A 20068-nucleotide genomic window follows, 5' to 3' on the forward strand; every position below is an offset into this window, starting at 1 on the left:
TCTCGAACCTTATCCAGCCCCTGCTAACAGGACATTCCAAACCAATGTATCACACTCCCACTGGGTCACCCCACCCCAACCCAACCCAACTCAATCTAATCCAACTGGGATATCCCCACCCAACCCAACCCAACTCAACCTAATCCAACTGGGATATCCCCAACCCAACCCAACCCAACTCAACCTAATCCAACTGGGATATCCCCAACCCAACTCAAGCTAATCCAACTGGGACATTCTCAACCCAATCAGAACATCTCGAACCTTATCCAGCCCCTGCTAACAGGACATTCCAAACCAATGTATCACACTCCCACTGGGTCACCCCAACCCAACTCAATCTAATCCAACTGAGATATCCCCACCCAACCCAACCCAACTCAACCTAATCCAACTGGGACATCCCCACCCCACCCCAACCCAACTCAACCTAATCCAGCTGGGACATCCCCACCCCAACCCAACCCAACTCAACCTAATCCAACTGGGACATCCCCAACCCAATCGGAATACTTCGAACCTTATCCAACCCCTGCTAACAGGACATTCCAAACCAATGTATCACTCTCCCACTGGGTCACCCCACCCCAACCCAACCCAACTCAATCTAATCCAACTGGGACATCCCCAGCCCAACACCTCGAACCTTATCCAACCCCTGCTAACAGAATATCCCAAACCAATGTAACCCGTTCCCACTGGGGCACCCCACCCCAACCTAACCCAACTGGGCACCCCCACCCCGACCCAACAGGAACACCTCACCCTCCACTCAGCACAAACAGAACACCCCAGCCGAAAAGGGGCATCCGCATCCCAACGCTATCGAACACCACCGGGCCAATTTATCCCAGCCCCAGCCAACTCAACTGGGACATCCCACCCCAGCTTAACCCAACTGGTCATTTAAAAAACTCTCAGCTAGGCACATGGATGATAGAAAAATGGAGGACTTCATGGGAGGGAATGGTTAGATCGATCTTGGGAGTAGGTTAAAAGTTTGGCACAGCATGGTGGGCCAGATGGCCTGTGTTATACTGTTCTGTGTTGTTCTATAAATAGTATTGTGCAGGAACAGGCCCTCTTGCTCAAGATGTTGTTCCAGTCTATTTAAATTAAATTAATCATTAAACACTGAACTAAACTAAACCCCTTCTGCTTACACAATGTCCATATCCCTCCATTCCCTGCTTGTTTACGTGTCTGTCTCTTAAACACCTCTCTCGTTTTTTCCTCCTCGTTCCAGGCACCCAACACTCTGTGTTTAAAACTTGCCCCGCACATCTCCTATTAAACGTTTGCACTCTCACTCAAAGCTACGCCCTCTGGTATTTGGCATTTCAACTCTTGGGAAAGACTGTCTACTCTTTCACTGCTTCTCATGATCTTCTAAACCTCTATCAGGTCTCCCCTCAGCTTCTGCCGACCCAGAGAAAACAGCGCACGTTTGTCCAACCCCCTCCTAATAGCTCCCGCTCTTTAATCCAGGCAGCCTCCTGGTGAACCTCTTCTACACCATCTCCAAAGCCCCCATATCCTGTAATAGAGAAATCAGAATAGAATGCCACAGTCCAGATGCGGCCAGACCAGAGACTTGCACACATCCTGGCCTTGCGCTCTGTACCTTGAGTGAAGAAAGGCAAACAGGCCGAGCGCCAGCTTTACGCATTGACTTGTATGGCCGTTTTCAGGGAGATGTGGACTCGGAACCAAGATCCCTCACTACGTCAACTCTGTTTAGGGTCTGCCATTAACAGTGAGCTCATAAGCGCACGAGATTCTGCAGATGAGACACACTCACACATATACAGCCCCCTCCCCAGAGGAACTCAGCAGCTCGTGCAGCGTCTGTGTAAGGGGCTTTGGGCCAGGGTCCTTCAGCAGCATGGTGCCTGGTTACATCTGCTCCCTCAGAGGGCAGATCCTCACACTCGGTTGGTTTGGACTCTTGGACTCGAGCTCCCTGGCTAAAGAGAGAAAGCATGCTGTATGCCTTAATTATCATCCAATTAACCCATTCTTTCTGTCTCTCTCCCTCCCCAACCTCTTCCCCCTCTTCCTCTCATCATCCTCCCTTCCCCTTGTGCTCTCTCCACTTCTTCCTCACCCCCTTCCAACTCCCACTCGACCCCTCTAACCCTCACTCGACCCCTTCCAACCCCCCACTCGACCCCTCCAACCCCCTCACTCGACCCCTTCCAACCCCCTCACTCGACCCCTTCCAACCCCCCACTCGACCCCTCCAACCCCCTCACTCGACCCCTTCCAATCCCCCCACTCGACCCCTTCCAACCCCCCCACTCGACCCCTTCCAACACCCCCACTCGACCCCTCCAACCCCCCACTCGAACCCTTCAACCCCCCCCACTCAAACCCTCCTACTCCCACTCGCCCCTTCCAATCCATCTCGACCCCCTCAATCCCCCACTCGAACCCTTCACCCCCCCCACTCGAACCCTTCACCCCCCCACTCGAACCCTTCAACCCCCCCACTCAAACCCTCCAACCCCCACTCGCCCCTTCCAACCCACCTCGACACCCTCCACCCCGCCTCGTGACCCCTCCTCCCTGCCATTCGACCCCCTCCCACCCCCGCCTCTCGACCCCTCATCCCCGCCTCTTTACCCCTCCTCCAACCACCACTCTCCTCTCTTCCCCCCACCTCCCTCACTCTTTCTTCTGCTAGATTTTTGGTTTCCTGAACCTGATTCTGTGGGGTGGGAATATCTGGTTCATCTTCAAGGAGACGGGCTGGTCGGCGCCCTTCGTCAAGCAGGCCCCTCCAGCCGACCAGAAGCCCCCCGCGGACAGCCGCGATGTCTACGGGCAGCCCCAGCCCTACAGCCAGGAGGCGCCCCGCTACGAGCAGGAGGGGTACCAGCCCAACTACGGACAGCAGGGCTACCCGGCGCAGCCGGCAAGCGACTACGGGCAGCCAGCCCCCACCTCCTTCTCCAATCAGATGTGAAGACCCCCCCCCCCATTCCAGCCCTGGGTTGTGGCTCCCCGCTAGAAACTTAAAAGCACTCCCTCTGTCCTCGCACTCCCTTCATCCCTACCCGCGCATCCTCTGCTCCCCCCCAGGAGGGATGCAGGCGGGTATGAGGACTATGGGCACCCCCTTCTCCAATCAGATGTGAGGCCCCCGCCCTGGGATGTTGCTCCCCCTAGAGAGTTAAACGCATTCGCTCTGTCTCCACACACCGTCCGGATCCCTCCTCCCTTCCCGCACTCACTCAGTCCGGCCCCTCCACGCCCCGCTCTTCTTCCACCGCCCCCCCACACCCCAGAGTCACAGAGCCACCCTGAGGTGCAGTGGACTATTCGACTGCCAGAGGCGTCCGCTTTTGCCGATGGAGGGAGGGGTGAAGGTGCCACCTCTCCTACACCAACCCACCCAAAGAGCAAGGGGTCACCCGGGAATATCTCCACTCCTTGGCTCCTGACCTCTCTGGTCCCCTTCATCTCTCTCCTACTGCCTTTAATCTCTGCCCCCTCCTAATTTCCCTCTTGTACCCCCCCACCACCGATTCTCGTTCTAATTTTGACTCGTGCTCCCTCCCAGTTATTCCTGTTCTGGATTCAGCCTGATGATTGGCCCCTCATTTTGACCCTATGTTACACCACCCCCCAATGAAGTTTGTCCCCGATACTTCCCAGACTTGCACAACCCATGAATGTCCACCCCATCTCACCCGTTCTGGAGACCTCCAGTCTTATTCGAACTCTTCCCAACAAGTTTAAACTCACCGCTGTGTGATCCCCGATTTTTACCCCACTAACTTCCTCCACTGTACTTCCCCACAAGTTCCTCCCGCCAGTCTGGCCCCAGTGCCTCCCCCCACCCCACTTGTCCACTCCAGATTTTACCCTCAGCCTGTCTGCCCCACATATCCGTCCCTCCCTTTCCACCTCCAAATTCCCTCCCTGCCCCAAATCACTCCCACCTCTCCTTCACAATTTAACGCCCCCACCTTTTCACCCTGTCTTCCCCTCCCCAATCTCCAACCCTGTCCAAATTAATTTGAGACCCTGCATCTGCCCCCTCGAGTTTTATCCACAAATCTTGATCTGCTTTGTGCCCCGTCCCCCATGAACTTGACCCGTTTTGTGACGGCACCTCATTTTCTTCCATCCCATCACGCATGTGAACTCTGTCCCACCCTCCCTCTCAGCTCCAGTTGTCCTTCACGTGTCCTGAGGTCAAAATAATTCAAAATAGAAGGGATTAAAGACTTGGCCACTGGGAGTGTGCGATGGGACAGTGAGGATGGAGTTTCACTCTGTGTCTGACCCCGGGAGTGTGTGATGGGACCGTGTAGAGGGAGCTGCAGTCTGTGTCTAACCCTGGGAGTGTGTGATGGGACGGTGTGGGGGGAGCTTCACTCTGTGTCTGACCCCAGGAGTGTGTGATGGGATGGTGTGGAGGGAGTGTCGCTCTGTGTCTGACCCTGGGAGTGTGTGATGGGACGGTGAGGAGGAGTTTCACTGTGTGTCTGACCCCGAGAGTGTGTGATGGGATGGTGTGGAGGGAGTGTCACTCTGTGTCTGACCCTGGGAGTGTGTGATGGGACAGTGTGGAGGGAACTTCACTCTGTGTCTGACCCTGGGAGTGTGTGATGGGACGGTGTGGAGGGAGCTTCATTCTGTGTCTGGCCCCGTGAGAGTGTGATGGGACAGTGTGGAGGGAGCTTCACTCTGAGTCTGACCCCAGGACAGTGATGATATCCCTCCTTACCTTCCTGCCTCCGATTGGACACAGTAAAGCACCTATTCTTATCCTGTTTGTGTTAAATGTGTGAGCCTGCCAGTTTGGTGGTTGTGTTTACAAATCATTCCCTGCTATAACAAGGGATGTGGGAAACCCAGCTGAAGTGTACAGTGGGATTTGATTTCATTTGTGTTCATGCCCCTCTCTCCCTCCTTCCAAATTTTGGACTGTCAAGCCTTGACCTTGGGACTTTTGTCTTATTCCGTGCTGCTCACCCAACCTGCTAATCCACCTCACCCATCCTTTCCCTGCGGAACCCTCTCCTCTGTCAGAGCAAGCCCCAGGAATAAGGCCATCGGCACCTTTATCCCAGACCCTCGCTGGCCCTGCCTGTCCCCCCACGGGCTCCCTCGCTGGCCCTGTCTCACCCCTTCGTGCTCCCTCGCTGGGTCCTCTCCCCCCCGGGCTCCCTCGCTGGCCCCGTCTCACCCCCTCGTGCTCCCTCGCTGGGTCCTCTCAGGGGCCCCGTCTGCCCTTTTCACCAGCACCATCTCCCTGAAGACAGGCAGAGGATACATCCCCCAAACCAGAGTCCCACCCCCACCCACACCCGCACTGCCACTCGACTGCTGCTAGCCCCTCTGCTTTAAAAATAAAACACTTTACCCTGAGCCAGTTCCCTTTAACAAACTCTCAGCATCGGAAGTCGAGCATAAACAATTGGGGAAAAACTTAGTCTCTCTGTGTATACATAGGTATAAATATCTAAAAACAGCAGAGTCCCGGGGGTTATCGTGTGTTTTCTGAAATGTGTTTGTGTATTTAAACAGTTGTATTTGTGTGATTGTCCGAATAGTATTTATTCCATAGTTTAAGATAATATATATTGTAAAATCGACATTGAATTGAAATAAAAATGGGGTTATATTCAGATTGATGCATGAAGTTCCTGTCTTGTGGTTACTATGGCACAGAGGGTAGAGCCCCTGTTGCTCTGCTCTGAAAACCCAGGTTCGATTCCAACCTCCGACACAGGGGGTGTGTGATGGGACGGTGTGGAGTGAGATTCACTCTGTGATGGGACGGTGCGGAGGGAGCTTCACTCTGTGTCTGACCCCGGGAGTGTGTGATGGGACGGTGTGGAGGGAGCTTCACTCTGTGTCTGACCCCGGGAGTGTGTGATGGGACGGTGTGGAGGGAGCTTCACTCTGTGTCTGACCCCGGGAGTGTGTGATGGGACGGTGTAGATGGAGCTTCACTCTGTGTCTGACCCCGGGAGTGTGTGATGGGACGGTGTGGAGGGAGCTTCACTCTGTGTCTGACCCCGGGAGTGTGTGATGGGACGGTGTGGAGGGAGCTTCACTATATGTCTGAGCCTGGATGTGTGTGATGGGATGGTGTGGAGGGAGTTTAATTCTGTGTCTGACCCCAGGAGTGTGTGACAACAATCTACCGTAGTAACGGAAGGGAAACAGGAAACAGGTGAAGATCCCCCTGAGGTTGCTGGACAGGGCACAGGAAGTTCAAGCGTAGGCTGTAGGCCTGTGCAACACTGAGGCCACACACCAACACAATTCAGAGCCACCTCAGGCTCAGATAACAAATACCGAAATGTGGCTGAACACAGGGGGAGATCTGTATACTGACCGGTGTCTCTCAGTCCCTCTCTCTCAGAGGAGATCTCTACACTGACCGGTGTCTCTCAGTCCCTCTCTCTCAGAGGAGATCTCTACACTGACCGGTGTCTCTCAGTCCCTCTCTGGGGGAGATCTGTACACAGGTGCTGGGATAAGGAAACAAAGGGGACAAGACCCGTGAACGTTAAGTTAATATTTCGGAGGGTTTCGACCGTGTTATTCACAGATTCCAAGAAGCACCAGATTAACTTTACGGAAGATTAGTTGTCAGAAAACAATATGGAGTTAGCAGCCAGTTTGCTTTTGCAGGTAAGGTTTATTACAAAAACAAGTTAAATTGGCTTTTCTCCTGCCCGGGTTCATGGCTGGTGACCTCAGGAGGAGCTAATACTTCCTCCAGATGGTTATTCCTACTTCAGTCGGTTCTCCAACTTGGCAAGGAACAGTCCGCTTGCACTTCGCCGGAATTCTGATTGCACCGGGAGTAGCGTGCACTGCACTGGTCTCTATATCCCACTGGGAATACTGTGCACAGTGCCAGTCTCTGTATCCTGCTGGGATCAGTGTGTGCACAGTTCCCGTCTCCATGTAATACTCCATTCAAGTCTCCATATCCCACCAGGAATGTCACGCACAGTCCCGGTCCCTGTATCCTACTGGGAATAGTGTCACAGTTCCACTCTCCATATCAATCTCAGTTCCAGTCTCTGTGTCAACCCGGGATTATCTGCACATTCCCAGTCTCCATATCCCATTGGGAATACCTTGCAGTTCCAGTCTCCCTATCAAGCCGGGAATGACAGCACAATTCCAGTCTGTGTCCCATTGGGAATATTAAACTTCGTTCCCATCTCATCCATCAGCAATATCAGGCTTAGTTCTGCGAATTTCAGGCATGGTTTTGGTCTCCATATCCCGCATGGAATACCGTGCATTGTTCCAATGTCCATATCCCGCATGGAATACAGTGCATGATTCCAGTGTCCATATCCCGCATGGAATACTGTGCATGATTCTGCTCTCCATATCCCACATGGAATGCCATGCACGATTCTGGTCTCCATATCCTACATGGAATACCGTGCATGATTCCGGTCTCCGTATCCTACATGGAATACCGTACATGGTTCCGGTCTCCATATCCCACATGGAATACCAGGCATGGTTCCGGTCTCCATGAACCAGTTGAGGAGGGAGGAATAGCCAGCCATGGGTCTCTCAAACACTCCCCTCAGCACCTCATGCGAGCTGGAATCCCAGCAGGCAAATTCCATGGATCCATAAGACAAGGGAGCGGAATTAGGCAGTTTGGCCCCATCGAGCACCACAGACCAGGCTGATGCCTCTCGGGGGTGGGGTGGGGAGAAGAGGCTGTCCCTGAGATTCACCACTACCCTCCCCAACTCCACCGTCCACCACCACTTTTGGGGAGGAGTGTAGGATTGGATGTGAGGGGCGGGGTGGGTGCAGGTGCAGGGGATATCTCATTTGGAGTGGGAGGAAGGGGTGTGCCTGAGGTCAGGTCCAGTAGGATGGGCAGAAGGGCCAGTCTTCTCTCTCTCTCTCTCTCTCATGGGTCGTAGGCAGGTTGCTTTGCTGGAGTTTGCAGGGACAGAGGAGGTGAATTAGTTCAACTATAGTGCGGAGCTCCCTCCTTGCCGCCCCTCCCGTAGCACAGTGCTCCCTCCTCCTCATCCAATCCACAGTGGTGCTCCCTCCTCACTGCCCCTCCCCATAGCACGGAGCTGTCTCCTCATCTGTTGCCCACCATGACGCTCCCTCCTCATCCTCCCCTCCCCCGGTGCGGGGCTCCCTCTTCATCCATCCTTGCTGCCCCTCCCCCGGCACCAAGCTCCCCCCTCGCTGCCCCTCCCCCGGCACCGAGCTGCCCTCCTCATCCTCCCCTCCCCTGGCGCCGAGCTCCCCCCACGCCACCCCTCCCCCGGCACTGAGCTCCCTCCTCATCTTCCCCTCCCCTGGCGCCGAGCCCCCCCCACGCCACCCCTCCCCCGGCACTGAGCTCCCTCCTCATCTTCCCCTCCCCTGGTGCCGAGCCCCACCCCTCGCTGCCCCTCCCCTGGCGCCGAGCTCCCCCCTCGCCGCCCCTCCCCCGGCACGGTGTTTGAAATTAGGGACGATTCTCACCGGGTTCTGGCCTCTGCGGACAAAACACTGGCCTGAGGAGGTAGAGATTGTGGGTGAAGATGAACATCGTAATGAGGCTGAGGATCTGCAAAAGGAGGGAGGGAGACGGATGCGGGAGGTGGGGGGATGCAAGAGACAGAGTGAGAGAGGGAAGGGAAGAGAAGAGGGGTGCAGAGTGTGGAAAGAAGGGGATCGGAGGGAGAGAGGAGGTGGAGAGAGCGTGCAGGCAGGGGGGAAGGAGAAGTGGGAAAGGGGGATAGAGAAAGAGGTGTGAAAATAGGAATGGACAGAAAAAGGAGGGGGAGAAAGAGCGAGAGAGGGAGGGGAAAATCGAACAATAAGGAAGGGGTGACCAGGGTGGGGAGGAGAGTGGGAAGATTACACCGCAAACAAGAGAAAATCTGTGAGTCTATTGGGGTCATCTACTGCATCCGGTCCCGGTGTGGCGTCCTATATATCGGTGTCGTAGACTGGGAAACTGCTTCACCGAGCACCTACACCCTGTCCACCAGAGAAAGCCGGATCTCCCAGTGGCCACCCATGCTAATTCCATTTCCCACTCTGATATGTCTGTCCACGGCCTCCTCTACTTTGGCGATGAGACCACACTCAGGTTGGAGGAACAACACCTTCTATTCCGTCTGGGTAGCCTCCAACCTGATGGCATGAACATCGATCTCTCAAACTTACGATAATGCCCCCACCATTCCCCATTTCCAGTTCCCTCTCTCACCTTATCTCCTTGCCTGCCCATCGCCTCCCTCTCGTTCTCCTCCCACCTTTTCTTTCTCCCATGGCCTTCTGCTCTCTCCTATCAGACTGCCCCTTCTCCAGCCCTGATTCTCTTTCACCGATCAACCTCCCAGCTCTCTACTTCACCCATCCCCTCCTGGTCTCACCTATCACCTCATGTCTCCCCTTCCATTCCCCCACCTTTTAAGTCTGCTCCTCATTTTTGTTTTCTCCCGTCCTGCCGAAGGGTCTCGGCCGGAAACATCGACTGTACTCTTTTCCACAGATGCTGCCTGGCCAGCTGAGTTCTTCCAGCACATTTGGAGGACTGCGTCAGTGTTTTCACCTCCATCATCTCTGGTCGTGGGCCGGGAGGTGGACGAACCAGGTGACCTAGCAACTGCCCCATCCCATCACTCCCCCATCTCTCTTTCTCCACCCCCCCCATCGTCTCCCTCTCCACACCCTCCCCCAATCCAGGACATTCCTCTGCTCACTCACCACCCCCAACCTCCACCTCACCGACAACACGTTCACTTGGGGACGCCCCACCCAGCAACTCCATGGGAACTCACCACTCCGACCATGTTTCCAGACATTCCGTACGAGATGGAAATAACCAGATAGATGATGGTGGCTGCCGTACACCGGAATACGTCCTGTTGGGACAGGAGGGGGGGTCCCGTTAACAGGGGTGACTGAAACCGTGCACCATCTACGGCGGTCTTGGGCGGTGTGGTGGAACAGGGGGACCTCGAGGTTCACGTCCATAGGTTCCTCAAATATGCTGGGCGGGTTGACGGGGTAGTTGAGAAAGCGTTGGCCTTCGTTAGTTGAGAGATTGAGTTCTGGAGCCACAAGGTTGGCTGGGTGAGTGACAACAACCTTGCACTCACAGTCAGACATCAACATCAGTCAGACCAAAGAACCAATTGTGGACTTCAGGAATTGAGGGAACACAAACCAGTCCTCACCGTGGGAATCAGAAGTGAACGGGTGACCAATTTAAAGTTTCTGGGTGTCAACATCTCTGAGGATCTGTCCTGGGCCCAACATTTTGATGCCTTTACAGAGAAGGCACGACAGCGGCTGTATTTCATTAGAGGAGATCTGGTATGTCAGCAAGGCCACTGGCTCATTTCTACAGATGTACCGTGGAGCACGTTCTCACTGGTTGTGTCACCGTCTGGTACGGGGGGGGGGGTGGGGGGGAGGGCACTGCGCAGGTCCAGGGAAAAGCTGCTGAAAGTTGTGAACTCAAGTCAGCTCCATCATGGGCACGAGCCTCCGAGCATCTAGGGCAGCTTAAAGGAGTGATGGCTCAAAATGGCAGCGTCCATCATTAAGGACTCTCAACACCCAGGACTTGCCCTCTTCTCATTGCTAGCATCAGGAAGGAGATACAGAAGCCTGAAGGCACGCACTCAGCAACACAGCTTCTTCCCCTCTGCCATCCGATTCCTGAATGGACATTGAACCCATGAACACTACCACACTCACAAAATGCTGGAGGAAACATCTATAGAAAAGACAATACATTTGAGGGTTCCTCCATGACCAACACTGCCCTCAACCACACCTCTTCCATTTCACATACGTCTGCTCTTACCCCATTCTCCCACCACACTACCAGGACAGGGTTCCTCTTGTCTTCACCTACCACCCCACCAGCCTCCGCATCCTGCACATAATTCTCCACATAATTCCGCTACCTCCAACTGCATCCCACCACCAAACATCTTTCCATCCATCCCCCCCCACTTTCTGCTTTCCGCAGGGATCGCTCCCTACTTGACTCCCTTCCCATTCATCCCTCCCCGCTGATCTCCCTCCTGGCACTTGCAAGTGGAACAAGTGCTTCATTTGCCCCCACACCTCCTCCCTCACTACCATTCAGGGCCTCAAACAGTCCTTCCAGGTGAGGCAAAACTTCACCTGTGAGTCCGTTGGGGTCATTTACTGTGCTCGGTGTTCCTGGTGTGGCCTCCTGTATATTGGTGAGACCCAACGTAGATTGGGAGGCCGCTTTGCCGTCCGCCAGAACAAGCAGGATCTCCCAGTCCTACCCATTTTAATTCCACTTCCCATTCCCATTTTGATATGTCCATCCATGGTCTCCTCCACTATCGGGATAAGGCCACACTTGGGTTGGAGGAACAACATCTTATATTCAGTTTGGGCTGCCTCCAACCTGATGGCATGAACATGGATTTCTCAAACTTCTGGCAATGCCTCCACCACCCACCCCTTCACCATTTCCCATCCCCTTGTCCCTCTCTTGTGTTATCTCCTTGCCCGCCCATCACCTCCCTCTGGTGCACCTCCTACCCTCCCCCCTTCTTTCTTCCATGGCCTTCTGTCTCTTTCACCAATCAACTTCCCAGCTCTCTGCTTCATTCCTTCCCCTCCAAGTTTCACCTACTCCCTGGCGTTTCTCTCTCCCCTCCCCCCGCCTTCCAAATCTACCCTTCAGCTTTTTTCCCTCCAGTCCTGCCGAAGGGTTTCAGCCCAAAACATCAACTGTACTCTTTTCCGTAGATGCTGCCTGGCCTGCCGAGTTCCTCCAGCATTTTGTGTGTGTGTTGCTCGGATTCCCAGCGTCTGCACACTTCCTCTTGTTTGTGATCACTATCTCACTACTTTTTTCACATCAAAGTTGCTGGTGAACGCAGCAGGCCAGGCAGCATCTCCAGGAAGAGGTACAGTCGACGTTTCGGGAAGGGTCTTGGCCCGAAACGTCGACTGCACCTCTTCCTAGAGATGCTGCCTGGCCTGCTGCGTTCACCAGCAACTTTGATGTGTGTTGCTTGAAATTCCAGCATCTGCAAATTTCCTCATGTTCATTACTTTTTTCTCTCCTTTTGCAGTACTTATTTTAACAAAAAATATGTATATACTTACTATAATTAAGTTTAAATTATCATGTATTGTACTGCTGCCATAAAACAACAAATTTTGCGACATTTGCTGGTGATACTAAATCTGATTCTGAGTCTGCGTTGCAGCTCTATAAAACTCTGGCCAGACTACACTTCAGAATCAAGGTTATTATCACTGAGATATGTTGTGAAATTTGTTGTCCTGCGGCAGCAGTAGAGTGCGATAGATAAAAACTTTGCTGTAATGTTGCAAAGGGAAAACATCGAGGTAGTATTCGTGGACCATTCAGAAACCTGATGGCGGAAGGGAAGAAGTTGTTCTTAAATCATTGAGTGTGTGCCTTCAGGCTCCTGTACCTCCTCCCTGATGGGAGTAATAGGAAGAGGGTACAGGATGGAGAAGATCTTTTGTGATGGACGTCACCAAAGGAGGGAGGAGAAGATGATGGCGTGACGCAGCGCGCGCTCTCCAGTGAAATGATATCATATTTGTAAGTAGGATGCTGTGCACAATTCTAATTTGATGCAGACAGCCGTGAGAAAGATGGAGGAACATCTGGAGTAACTTCTGAAATGCCCGGTTCGCTGCCGCTGCTACTGTGCAATCGAGAATCTCCGGACGGAAGGCCCCAAAATCCCCGGCGTTGCCTGCTACTGGTGACCAGGGCTGGGGTCGAAGCATTCGGCAGCGATGGTGCTCGGTGTTGGAGGGCTGGTCGGAGGCTCGAAGTTTTCCAACGACTCAGAGTCGGTCTGTGGTCAAGTATGGCAGGGAGAGTTCTCTTCCTTCTCCTGTCTGCGTGAGATGTGGGACCTTCGAGAGACTTTGAACTTTCTTTACCGTGCTCATGGCCTGTTCTTCATCAAGTTACAGTATTCCTTGCACTGTTGTAACTATATGTTACAATTATGTGGTTTTTGTCAGTTTTTCAGACTTGGTCTGTCCTGTGTTTCTGTGATATCACACTGGAGGAATATTGTATCATTTCTTAATGCATGCATTACTAAATGACAATAAAAGACTGCGTGTCCTCATAATCTAATCTAATCTTGAAGCAGCACCTCTTGAGGTCCTCGATGGTGGAGAGGGTCGTGCCTTTGAGGGAGCTGGCTGAGTGGATAATCCTCTGGAGCTTCTTTCGATTCCTGTGCATTGGAGCCTCCAAACCCAGACAGTGATGCAACCAGTCAGAATGCCCTCCGCCGTACCTCGGAAAAAAATGTGTCAGTCTTACGGGACACTTGCTTTTATTAGTCGAGGCGTCGAGTTCAAAAGTCAAGAGGTGATGTTGCAACTTTACCAAACTCTGGTTCGGCCGCATCTGGAGTAATGCATACGGTTCTGGTCACCCCTCTCTAGGAAGGGCTTGAGGCTCTGGAGAGGGTGCAGAAGAGGTTTAGCAGGATGCCGCCTAGTTTAGAGGGCATGTGCTATCACGAGAGGCTGGATAAACTTGGGGTGTTTTCTCCGGAGCAGCAGAGGCTGAGAGGAGATCTGATAGATAAGATCATGAGAGGCACAGACAAGAGTGGACGGAGGGTATGTGTTTCCCAGGGTTGAAATGCCTAATACCAGAGGGCATGAATTGAAGGTGAGGGGGGCAGGTTCAAAGGGGATGTGAGGGATAAGATTTTTTTTACTCGGAAAATGGTGGATGCCTGGGATCTGCTGCCGAGTAATGGCGGTAGAGGCAAATACATTAGAAGCTTTTAAGAGACACTTGAGTGAGCATATGGATGTGGGGAAGATGGAGGATTATGGACATGGTGTAGATTGCAGGGATTAGCTTTTGTTTTTTTTAAATTTACTCTTTAGATGGTTTGGCACGACATTGTGAGCCGAATGCTGTGTTCCTGTGCCATACTGTTCTGTATGACCTGCTAAATCTCCTTAAACTTCGGAGGATGTGAAGGCACTGACACACTGTGCTCGGCTCCAGGACAGATCACACCCACCCAGCTCAGAAAGAGGCCGTTCAGCCCAGCTGGACCGTGCTGACCCCAGTTCCCCTCCAAATGTGAGTTAGGAGTCGAGGGAGATTTGGTACATCAGTGAAGACTTCTTTAGGGCACCCCCCCCCCCAATCATTGAGAGGCGGTACCTCAAAAAGACAGCATCGATCACGAAGGAACCTCACCATCGGGGACTTGCATATCGACGCAGTTACAAAGAAGGCACAGCAACGGTTATAGTTCATTCGGAGTTTCGGATTCGGTACAGCACCTAAAACAGTCTCAATCTACAGATGTACTGCGGAGAGCATTCTAACCGGCTGCATCACCATCTGGTGCGGGGTGTGGGGGAGGTCAAAATGAGCTGCAGAAAGTTGTGAAATTAGTCAGCTCCATCGTGGGCAGTATCTTCCGTGGTATCCAGGACACCTTCAGGGACCGATGCCTCAAAAAGGCGTAGTCCATCATCAAGGATCCTTATAACAATTACAGCACGGAAACAGGCCATCTCGGCCCTTCTAGTCCGTGCCGAACTCTTACTCTCACCCAGTCCCACCGACCCGCACTCAGCCCATAACCCTCCATTCCTTTCCTGTCCATATATCTATCCAATTTAACTTTAAACGACAACATCGAACCTGCCTCAACCACTTCTGCTGGAAGCTCGTTCCACACAGCTACCACTCTCTGAGTAACGAAGTTCCCCCTCATGTTACCCCCTTTAACTCTCAACTCATGTCCTCTTGTTTGAATCTCCCCTACTCTCAATGGAAAAAGCCTATCCACGTCAACTCTATCTATCCCCCTCATAATTTTAAATATCAAGGCCCCCCTCAACCTTCTATGCTTCAAAGAATAAAGACCCAACTTGTTCAACCTTTCTCTGTAACTTAGGAGATGAAACCCAGGCAACATTCTAGTAAATCTCCTCTGTACTCCCTCAGTTTTATTGACATCTTTCCTATAATTCTGTGACCAGAACTGTACACAGTACCTAGGACATGCCCTCTTCCCATTGCTACCATCAGGGAGGAGGTACGGGAACCTGAAGGCTCACACTCAGTGATTCGTTAATAGCTTCTTCCCCTCTGCCATCTGATTTCCGAACGGTCCGTGGACTCAATCTCACCATTCCACTTCTGCACAATTTACTTAGTATGTCTTACAGTAATTTGTTCTGCCTGCACTGTACCGATGCCACGAAACACCAAATACCACGACATGCGTCAGCGACAAGAAACCTGATTCTGATCCTGATTTTGGACTTGTACATTGGGGGCATTTCAAAGTGCAAAGTAAACTTTATTATCAAAGTACGTATATGTCACCGTATACAACCCTGCTCCTGACAAGTTGCATACCTGGTACAGGAGCAGTCGAGCATTGGACCAGAAGGCCCTACAAAGGACTGTGAGAACGGCCAAGAGGATCACAGGGGTCTCCCTACCATGCATCAGGGAACATTTAATCAGGAGCGCTGCATACGTAGGGCCCTTCGTGTTATTAAGGATCCCACCCACCCATCCAGCATCCTCTTTGACTTCCTACCATCGTCGGGCAGGAGACTCTGATGTATAAAGACAAGATGGTCAGGACAGGATGGGAAACAATTTCTTCCCTCAGGCCACTAGGCTTCTGAACTCCCTGCCACGTCACATTCAAAGTGTGAACGGATGATCTGTGCTGTTCTACAACTTTTATGCAGTCTACTTTGTTTATTTATGCGTAATTCATCTGTAGATTTCATTTTCCTAAATTACTGTGTGTTATGTGTACTACTGTGCTTTACACCCTGGTCTGGAGAAACGTCATCTCGTTTGTCGGTGTACATGTATATAGTTAAATGACAATAAAACTGACTTGACGATTCATTTTCCTGCGGGCATACTCAGTAAATCTACAGAACAGTAACTATAACAGGATCAATGAAAGATCAACCAGGGTGCAGAAGACAACAAACTGCGCAAATGCAAATATAAATAAATAGCAATAAGTAACGAGAACATGAGATAAAGTGTCTTTAAAGTGAGGTCATTGGTTGTGGGAACATCTCAATAGATGAGTGTAGTCAACCTCTTTTATTCAAGATCCTGATGGTTGAGGGGTAGTAACTGTTCCTGAAGCTGGTGGTGCGAGTCCTGAGACTCCCGTACCTTCTACCTGATGGCAGCAGCGAGAAGAGAGCAAGGCCTGGGTGGTGAGAATTTCCAGTGATGGAGGCTGCTTTCCTACAACAACGTTTCATGTAGATGCGCTCACTGGTTGGGAGCGTTTTACACATGATATTCTGGGCACAATCCACTTCCTACTGTAGGGCCTTCCGTTCAAAGGCAGCAGTGTTTCCATACCAGACTGTGATGCAGCCAGTCAATATACCCTCCATCACACATCCACAGAAGTTTGACAAAGTTTCAGATCTCACACCGACTCTCCACAGACTCCTGAGGAAGTAGAGCCACGGCCGCGGGTTTTTTTTGCAATGGCTCCTACATGCAGGGTCCAGGACAGCCCATCCAAGAGGCTCTTAGATAGGCACATGGATGGAAAAGGTTAGATCGATCTTGGAGCAAGATCATGAGAAACAGAAGCAGAATTAGTCCAATTGGCCCATTGAGTCTGCTCCGCCAGTTCATCACAGCTGATTTATTGTCCCTCCCAACCCCATTTTCCTGCCTTCTCCCCGTAACCTTTGGCGCCAATGACCTGGCCTCCGCAGCCGATTGTGGCAATGAATTCCACAGATTCACCGCACCCCCCCCCACCCCCGGCTAAAGAAATGCTTCCTCACCTCTGTTCCAAAGGGACAGCACGAGATGGGGTGGGCAGAGAGGCCTGCACAGTGCAATGGTGTGGTATAGACTCGATGGCCACTTTATCGGGTACATGAGTGGAACCCGGCCTGGTTTTCTGCTGCTGTAGTCCATCCACGGTTCAACAGTTATGTGTTCAGAGACCCTCTCTTCCGCACACCACTGTTGTAACGCGTGGTTGCTTGAGTAACTGTCAGCTTAAACCAGACTGGCTGTTCTCCTCTGACCTCTCTCATTAACGAGGCGTTTTCGCCCACAGAACAGCCACTCATTCGATTTTTTTTTAGTACCATTCTCTGTAAACTCCTGAGACTGCTGTGCATGAAAATCCCAGGGGATGAGCAGTTCCTGAGATACTCAAACCACCCCATCTGGCACCAGCAATCATTCCACAGTTAAAGTCACTTCGATCACTTCCTAAGATACTCAAACTACCCCATCTGGCACCAGCAATCATTCCACAGTCAAAGTCACTTCGATCACTTCCTGAAATACTCAAACCACCCCATCTGGCACCAGCAATCATTCCACAGTCAAAGTCACTTCGATCACTTCCTAAGATACTCAAACCACCCCATCTGGCACCAGCAATCATTCCACAGTCAAAGTCACTTGGATTACATTTCTTCCCCCATTCTGATGTTTAGTCTGAAGAACAACTGAACCTCTTGACCATGTCGGTGTGCTTTTGTACATTGAGTTGCTGCCACATGATTGGCTGATGAGATATTGGCAATAATGAAGTAGATGAATAACCATGAACTTGGAGTTGGTCTCACTTACTGTCGAAGACCAGTTGAGGGAGATGATGGTCTGGTCATAGTGGTTGAGGTAAACCCAGTAGAAGGTTCCGGCAAGCACCAGCTCGATGACAGCACAGACCACGTAGGCGCCGTGCGGCGAGGCCAGGAAGAAGATTACTAAGCCCAGGCTGAAGACCTGCCAGTGAGTGGAGAGAGGTACAGATTGCGTCGGAACCCAGAGGTGAAAGGTCACACAGGAACAGGCCCTTTGGCCCATCTGCTCCATGCCAACGAGGAGTCTCATCCAAGTTTGGCACGTACCCCACCAAACCTTTCCTTTTTATGTACCTGTCCAAGTCTCTTTTAAATGTTGTTCACATTCCTGCAGCTCGTCCCATATACGGACCACCCTCTGGGTGAAAAAGATTCCCCTCAGGTCCCCTTTCACCTTTAAACTGTGCCCTCTAGTTATAGACTCTCCTCCTCCGGAAAGAGACTGTGACCATCCACATTAACGACCTCTGTGGTTTCCTGGTCAAACCTCAGTCTCCTTTGCTCCTGGGAAAACAGACCCCAGGAGAGAGGAGATCCCTCTCCCCCTCTCCCTCCCGTGCCCTCCCCCTCCCCCTCCACTTCCTGCTCCCCTCCCTTCCTCTCTCACACTCCCCCATATCCCTTTCTCTCCCCTTCTGTCTCCCACTCTCTCTTTACCCTTGTCTCCCCACTCATTCTCTCGCTCTCCTCCTTCCTTCCTTCCCTCCCCCTCTCTCTCTCTCTCTCTGCCTCACCCTCTCTTTTACCCCCCACCCCCCACTCCCCTGAGAAGGTGCCTCTGCCGGTCCTACCATCTCCAGCAGGAGGTCTGCGCCCTGGGCGCTAGCGGAGAATGCTCCCAGCCGCGCCCAGCTCAGGGAGGGAGCCTCGGTGCCGCTGTCGAGGGGGGCAGGCATGCTGCCCGGGGCCGAGAGGGAGCGGACCCTCTCTCACCGCTCCACGCCGACCACGGCCCCGCTTCCGGGCCAGAATGGGAAGCAGAGCTGTGCTCGCTGAAGTCGTACATGGCCCCACCTCGCTGTGGGAGGTGGAGGAGGAGTGAGAGGCCCCGAGGGAGCTCTGCGCCGCGGGAGAGCGGTGGGAGGAGGGAGGGGCCCTGAGGGATCTCTGCGATGCAGGAGGGGAGGGGGTGGAGGGAGGGAGGGGCCCTGAGGGATCTCTGCGCTGCGGGAGGGGAGGGAGGGAGGGATGGGCACCGAGGAATCTCTACGCTGCGGGAGGGGAGGGGGGCGTAGAGAGGGTCCCTGAGGGATATCTGCGCTGCGGGAGGGGCCCTGAGGGATCGCTGCGCTGCGGGAGGGGAGGGGCACCGAGGGATCTCTGCAATGCAGGAGGGGGGTGGGAGGAGGAGAGAGGGAGGGTCCCTGAGGGATCTCTGCACTGCAAGAGGGGGGTGGGAGGAGGGAGGGATGGGCCCTGAGGGATCTCTGCGCTGCGGGAGGGGAGGAGGGAGGGGCATCAAAGGATATCTGCGCTGCGGGGGTGTTTGTGGGGGAAGGGCCCTGAGGGATCTCCGCGCTACGGGAGGGGCAGGGAGGCAGGAGAGGTGGCGTGGGGGGGAGGAAAGGCGACGGATCACCGCACTGTGGGAAGGAAGGTAAGGAGGGAGGGGTATTGGGGAGGGGGATCTATGCTGAGGGAAGGGAGGAGCACAAGGGATCTCCATGCTGCAGGAAGGATGATGAGGGATCTCCACTCTATTAGGGAGCGGGGGGGCTGCAAGGAGGGAGAGAGTGGTGACAAGGGAGCTACCGCACTCTGGGAGGAGCAGTGACAGAGCTCCACGCTGTGGGAAGAGCGCGGCAAGGGATCTCGGTGCGGTGTTGGGGGCGCTAAGCCGGCTCATGAATGGCTGCCGAGGAAGATCCCGCGTCCTATGTTCGTTGGGGAATGTCTGTGATGGGAAACAGCTCTCGCTCCTCCGGGGCCCTGAGTCCTATAAAAAGCCCTCTTTCTCCCTCCACTTTTCTTCCTCCTTACCCCCTGTACCCCTCTTATCCCTTACTCCACTCCCCCTCACTCACCTCTCCGGTTCCCCTCCCCTTCATTTCCCCCATCTCCCCGTCCAGCCTCTCTCCCATCCCTCTCCCGTTACCCCTCTGTTTCCTCATCTCCCTCTCCAGCCTCTCTCCCATCCCTCTCCCTCCCTTTCCCCATCTCCCCCTCCCCTGTCCCATCTCCCTCACCTCCCCCTCCCCACTCAATCATCTCACCATTCAATCCCCTCCCTCATCCCCACCTCCCGACAGTCAAGGTGTCCTCGAGGGTGGGGGAGAGTTGAACCGGTGAAGGAGCTGACTGTGTTTACAAGTCTCTGCAGCCCCTTGTGATCCTGCGCAGTGCCCCCGCCCCCATCCCAGATGAGTCAGAATGCTTTCCTGTAGAAGTTTGCGAGAGTCTTTGG

At 53.2% G+C, this 20068-nt stretch overlaps 2 protein-coding genes across 2 annotated transcripts in view; one reads left to right on the forward strand and one right to left on the reverse strand.

Moving 5' to 3' along the window:
* Window positions 1–5661, forward strand: part of LOC134338930 (synaptophysin-like) — a 29501-nt gene extending 23840 nt beyond the window's left edge. The window contains exon 6 of the mRNA XM_063035135.1: window positions 2687–5661. Coding sequence (XP_062891205.1) covers window positions 2687–2968 — 282 coding nt within the window. The 3' untranslated portion in view covers window positions 2969–5661. The remainder of the gene's footprint in view (window positions 1–2686) is intronic.
* A 478-nt stretch (window positions 5662–6139) lies between these two features.
* Window positions 6140–18721, reverse strand: LOC134338933 (proteolipid protein 2-like). Its single transcript, XM_063035137.1, has 5 exons — window positions 18456–18721; window positions 17651–17806; window positions 9801–9884; window positions 8494–8578; window positions 6140–7944 (listed from the first exon to the last, which is right to left on the reverse strand). The coding sequence occupies exons 1-5, from the start codon at window positions 18558–18560 to the stop codon at window positions 7919–7921; spliced, it is 456 nt and encodes a 151-aa protein (XP_062891207.1). The 5' UTR covers window positions 18561–18721; the 3' UTR covers window positions 6140–7918.
* Window positions 18722–20068: the final 1347 nt, after the last annotated feature.

Source organism: Mobula hypostoma, chromosome 28 (genome assembly GCF_963921235.1).
Source record: "Mobula hypostoma chromosome 28, sMobHyp1.1, whole genome shotgun sequence".
Lineage (NCBI taxonomy): Eukaryota > Metazoa > Chordata > Chondrichthyes > Myliobatiformes > Myliobatidae > Mobula > Mobula hypostoma.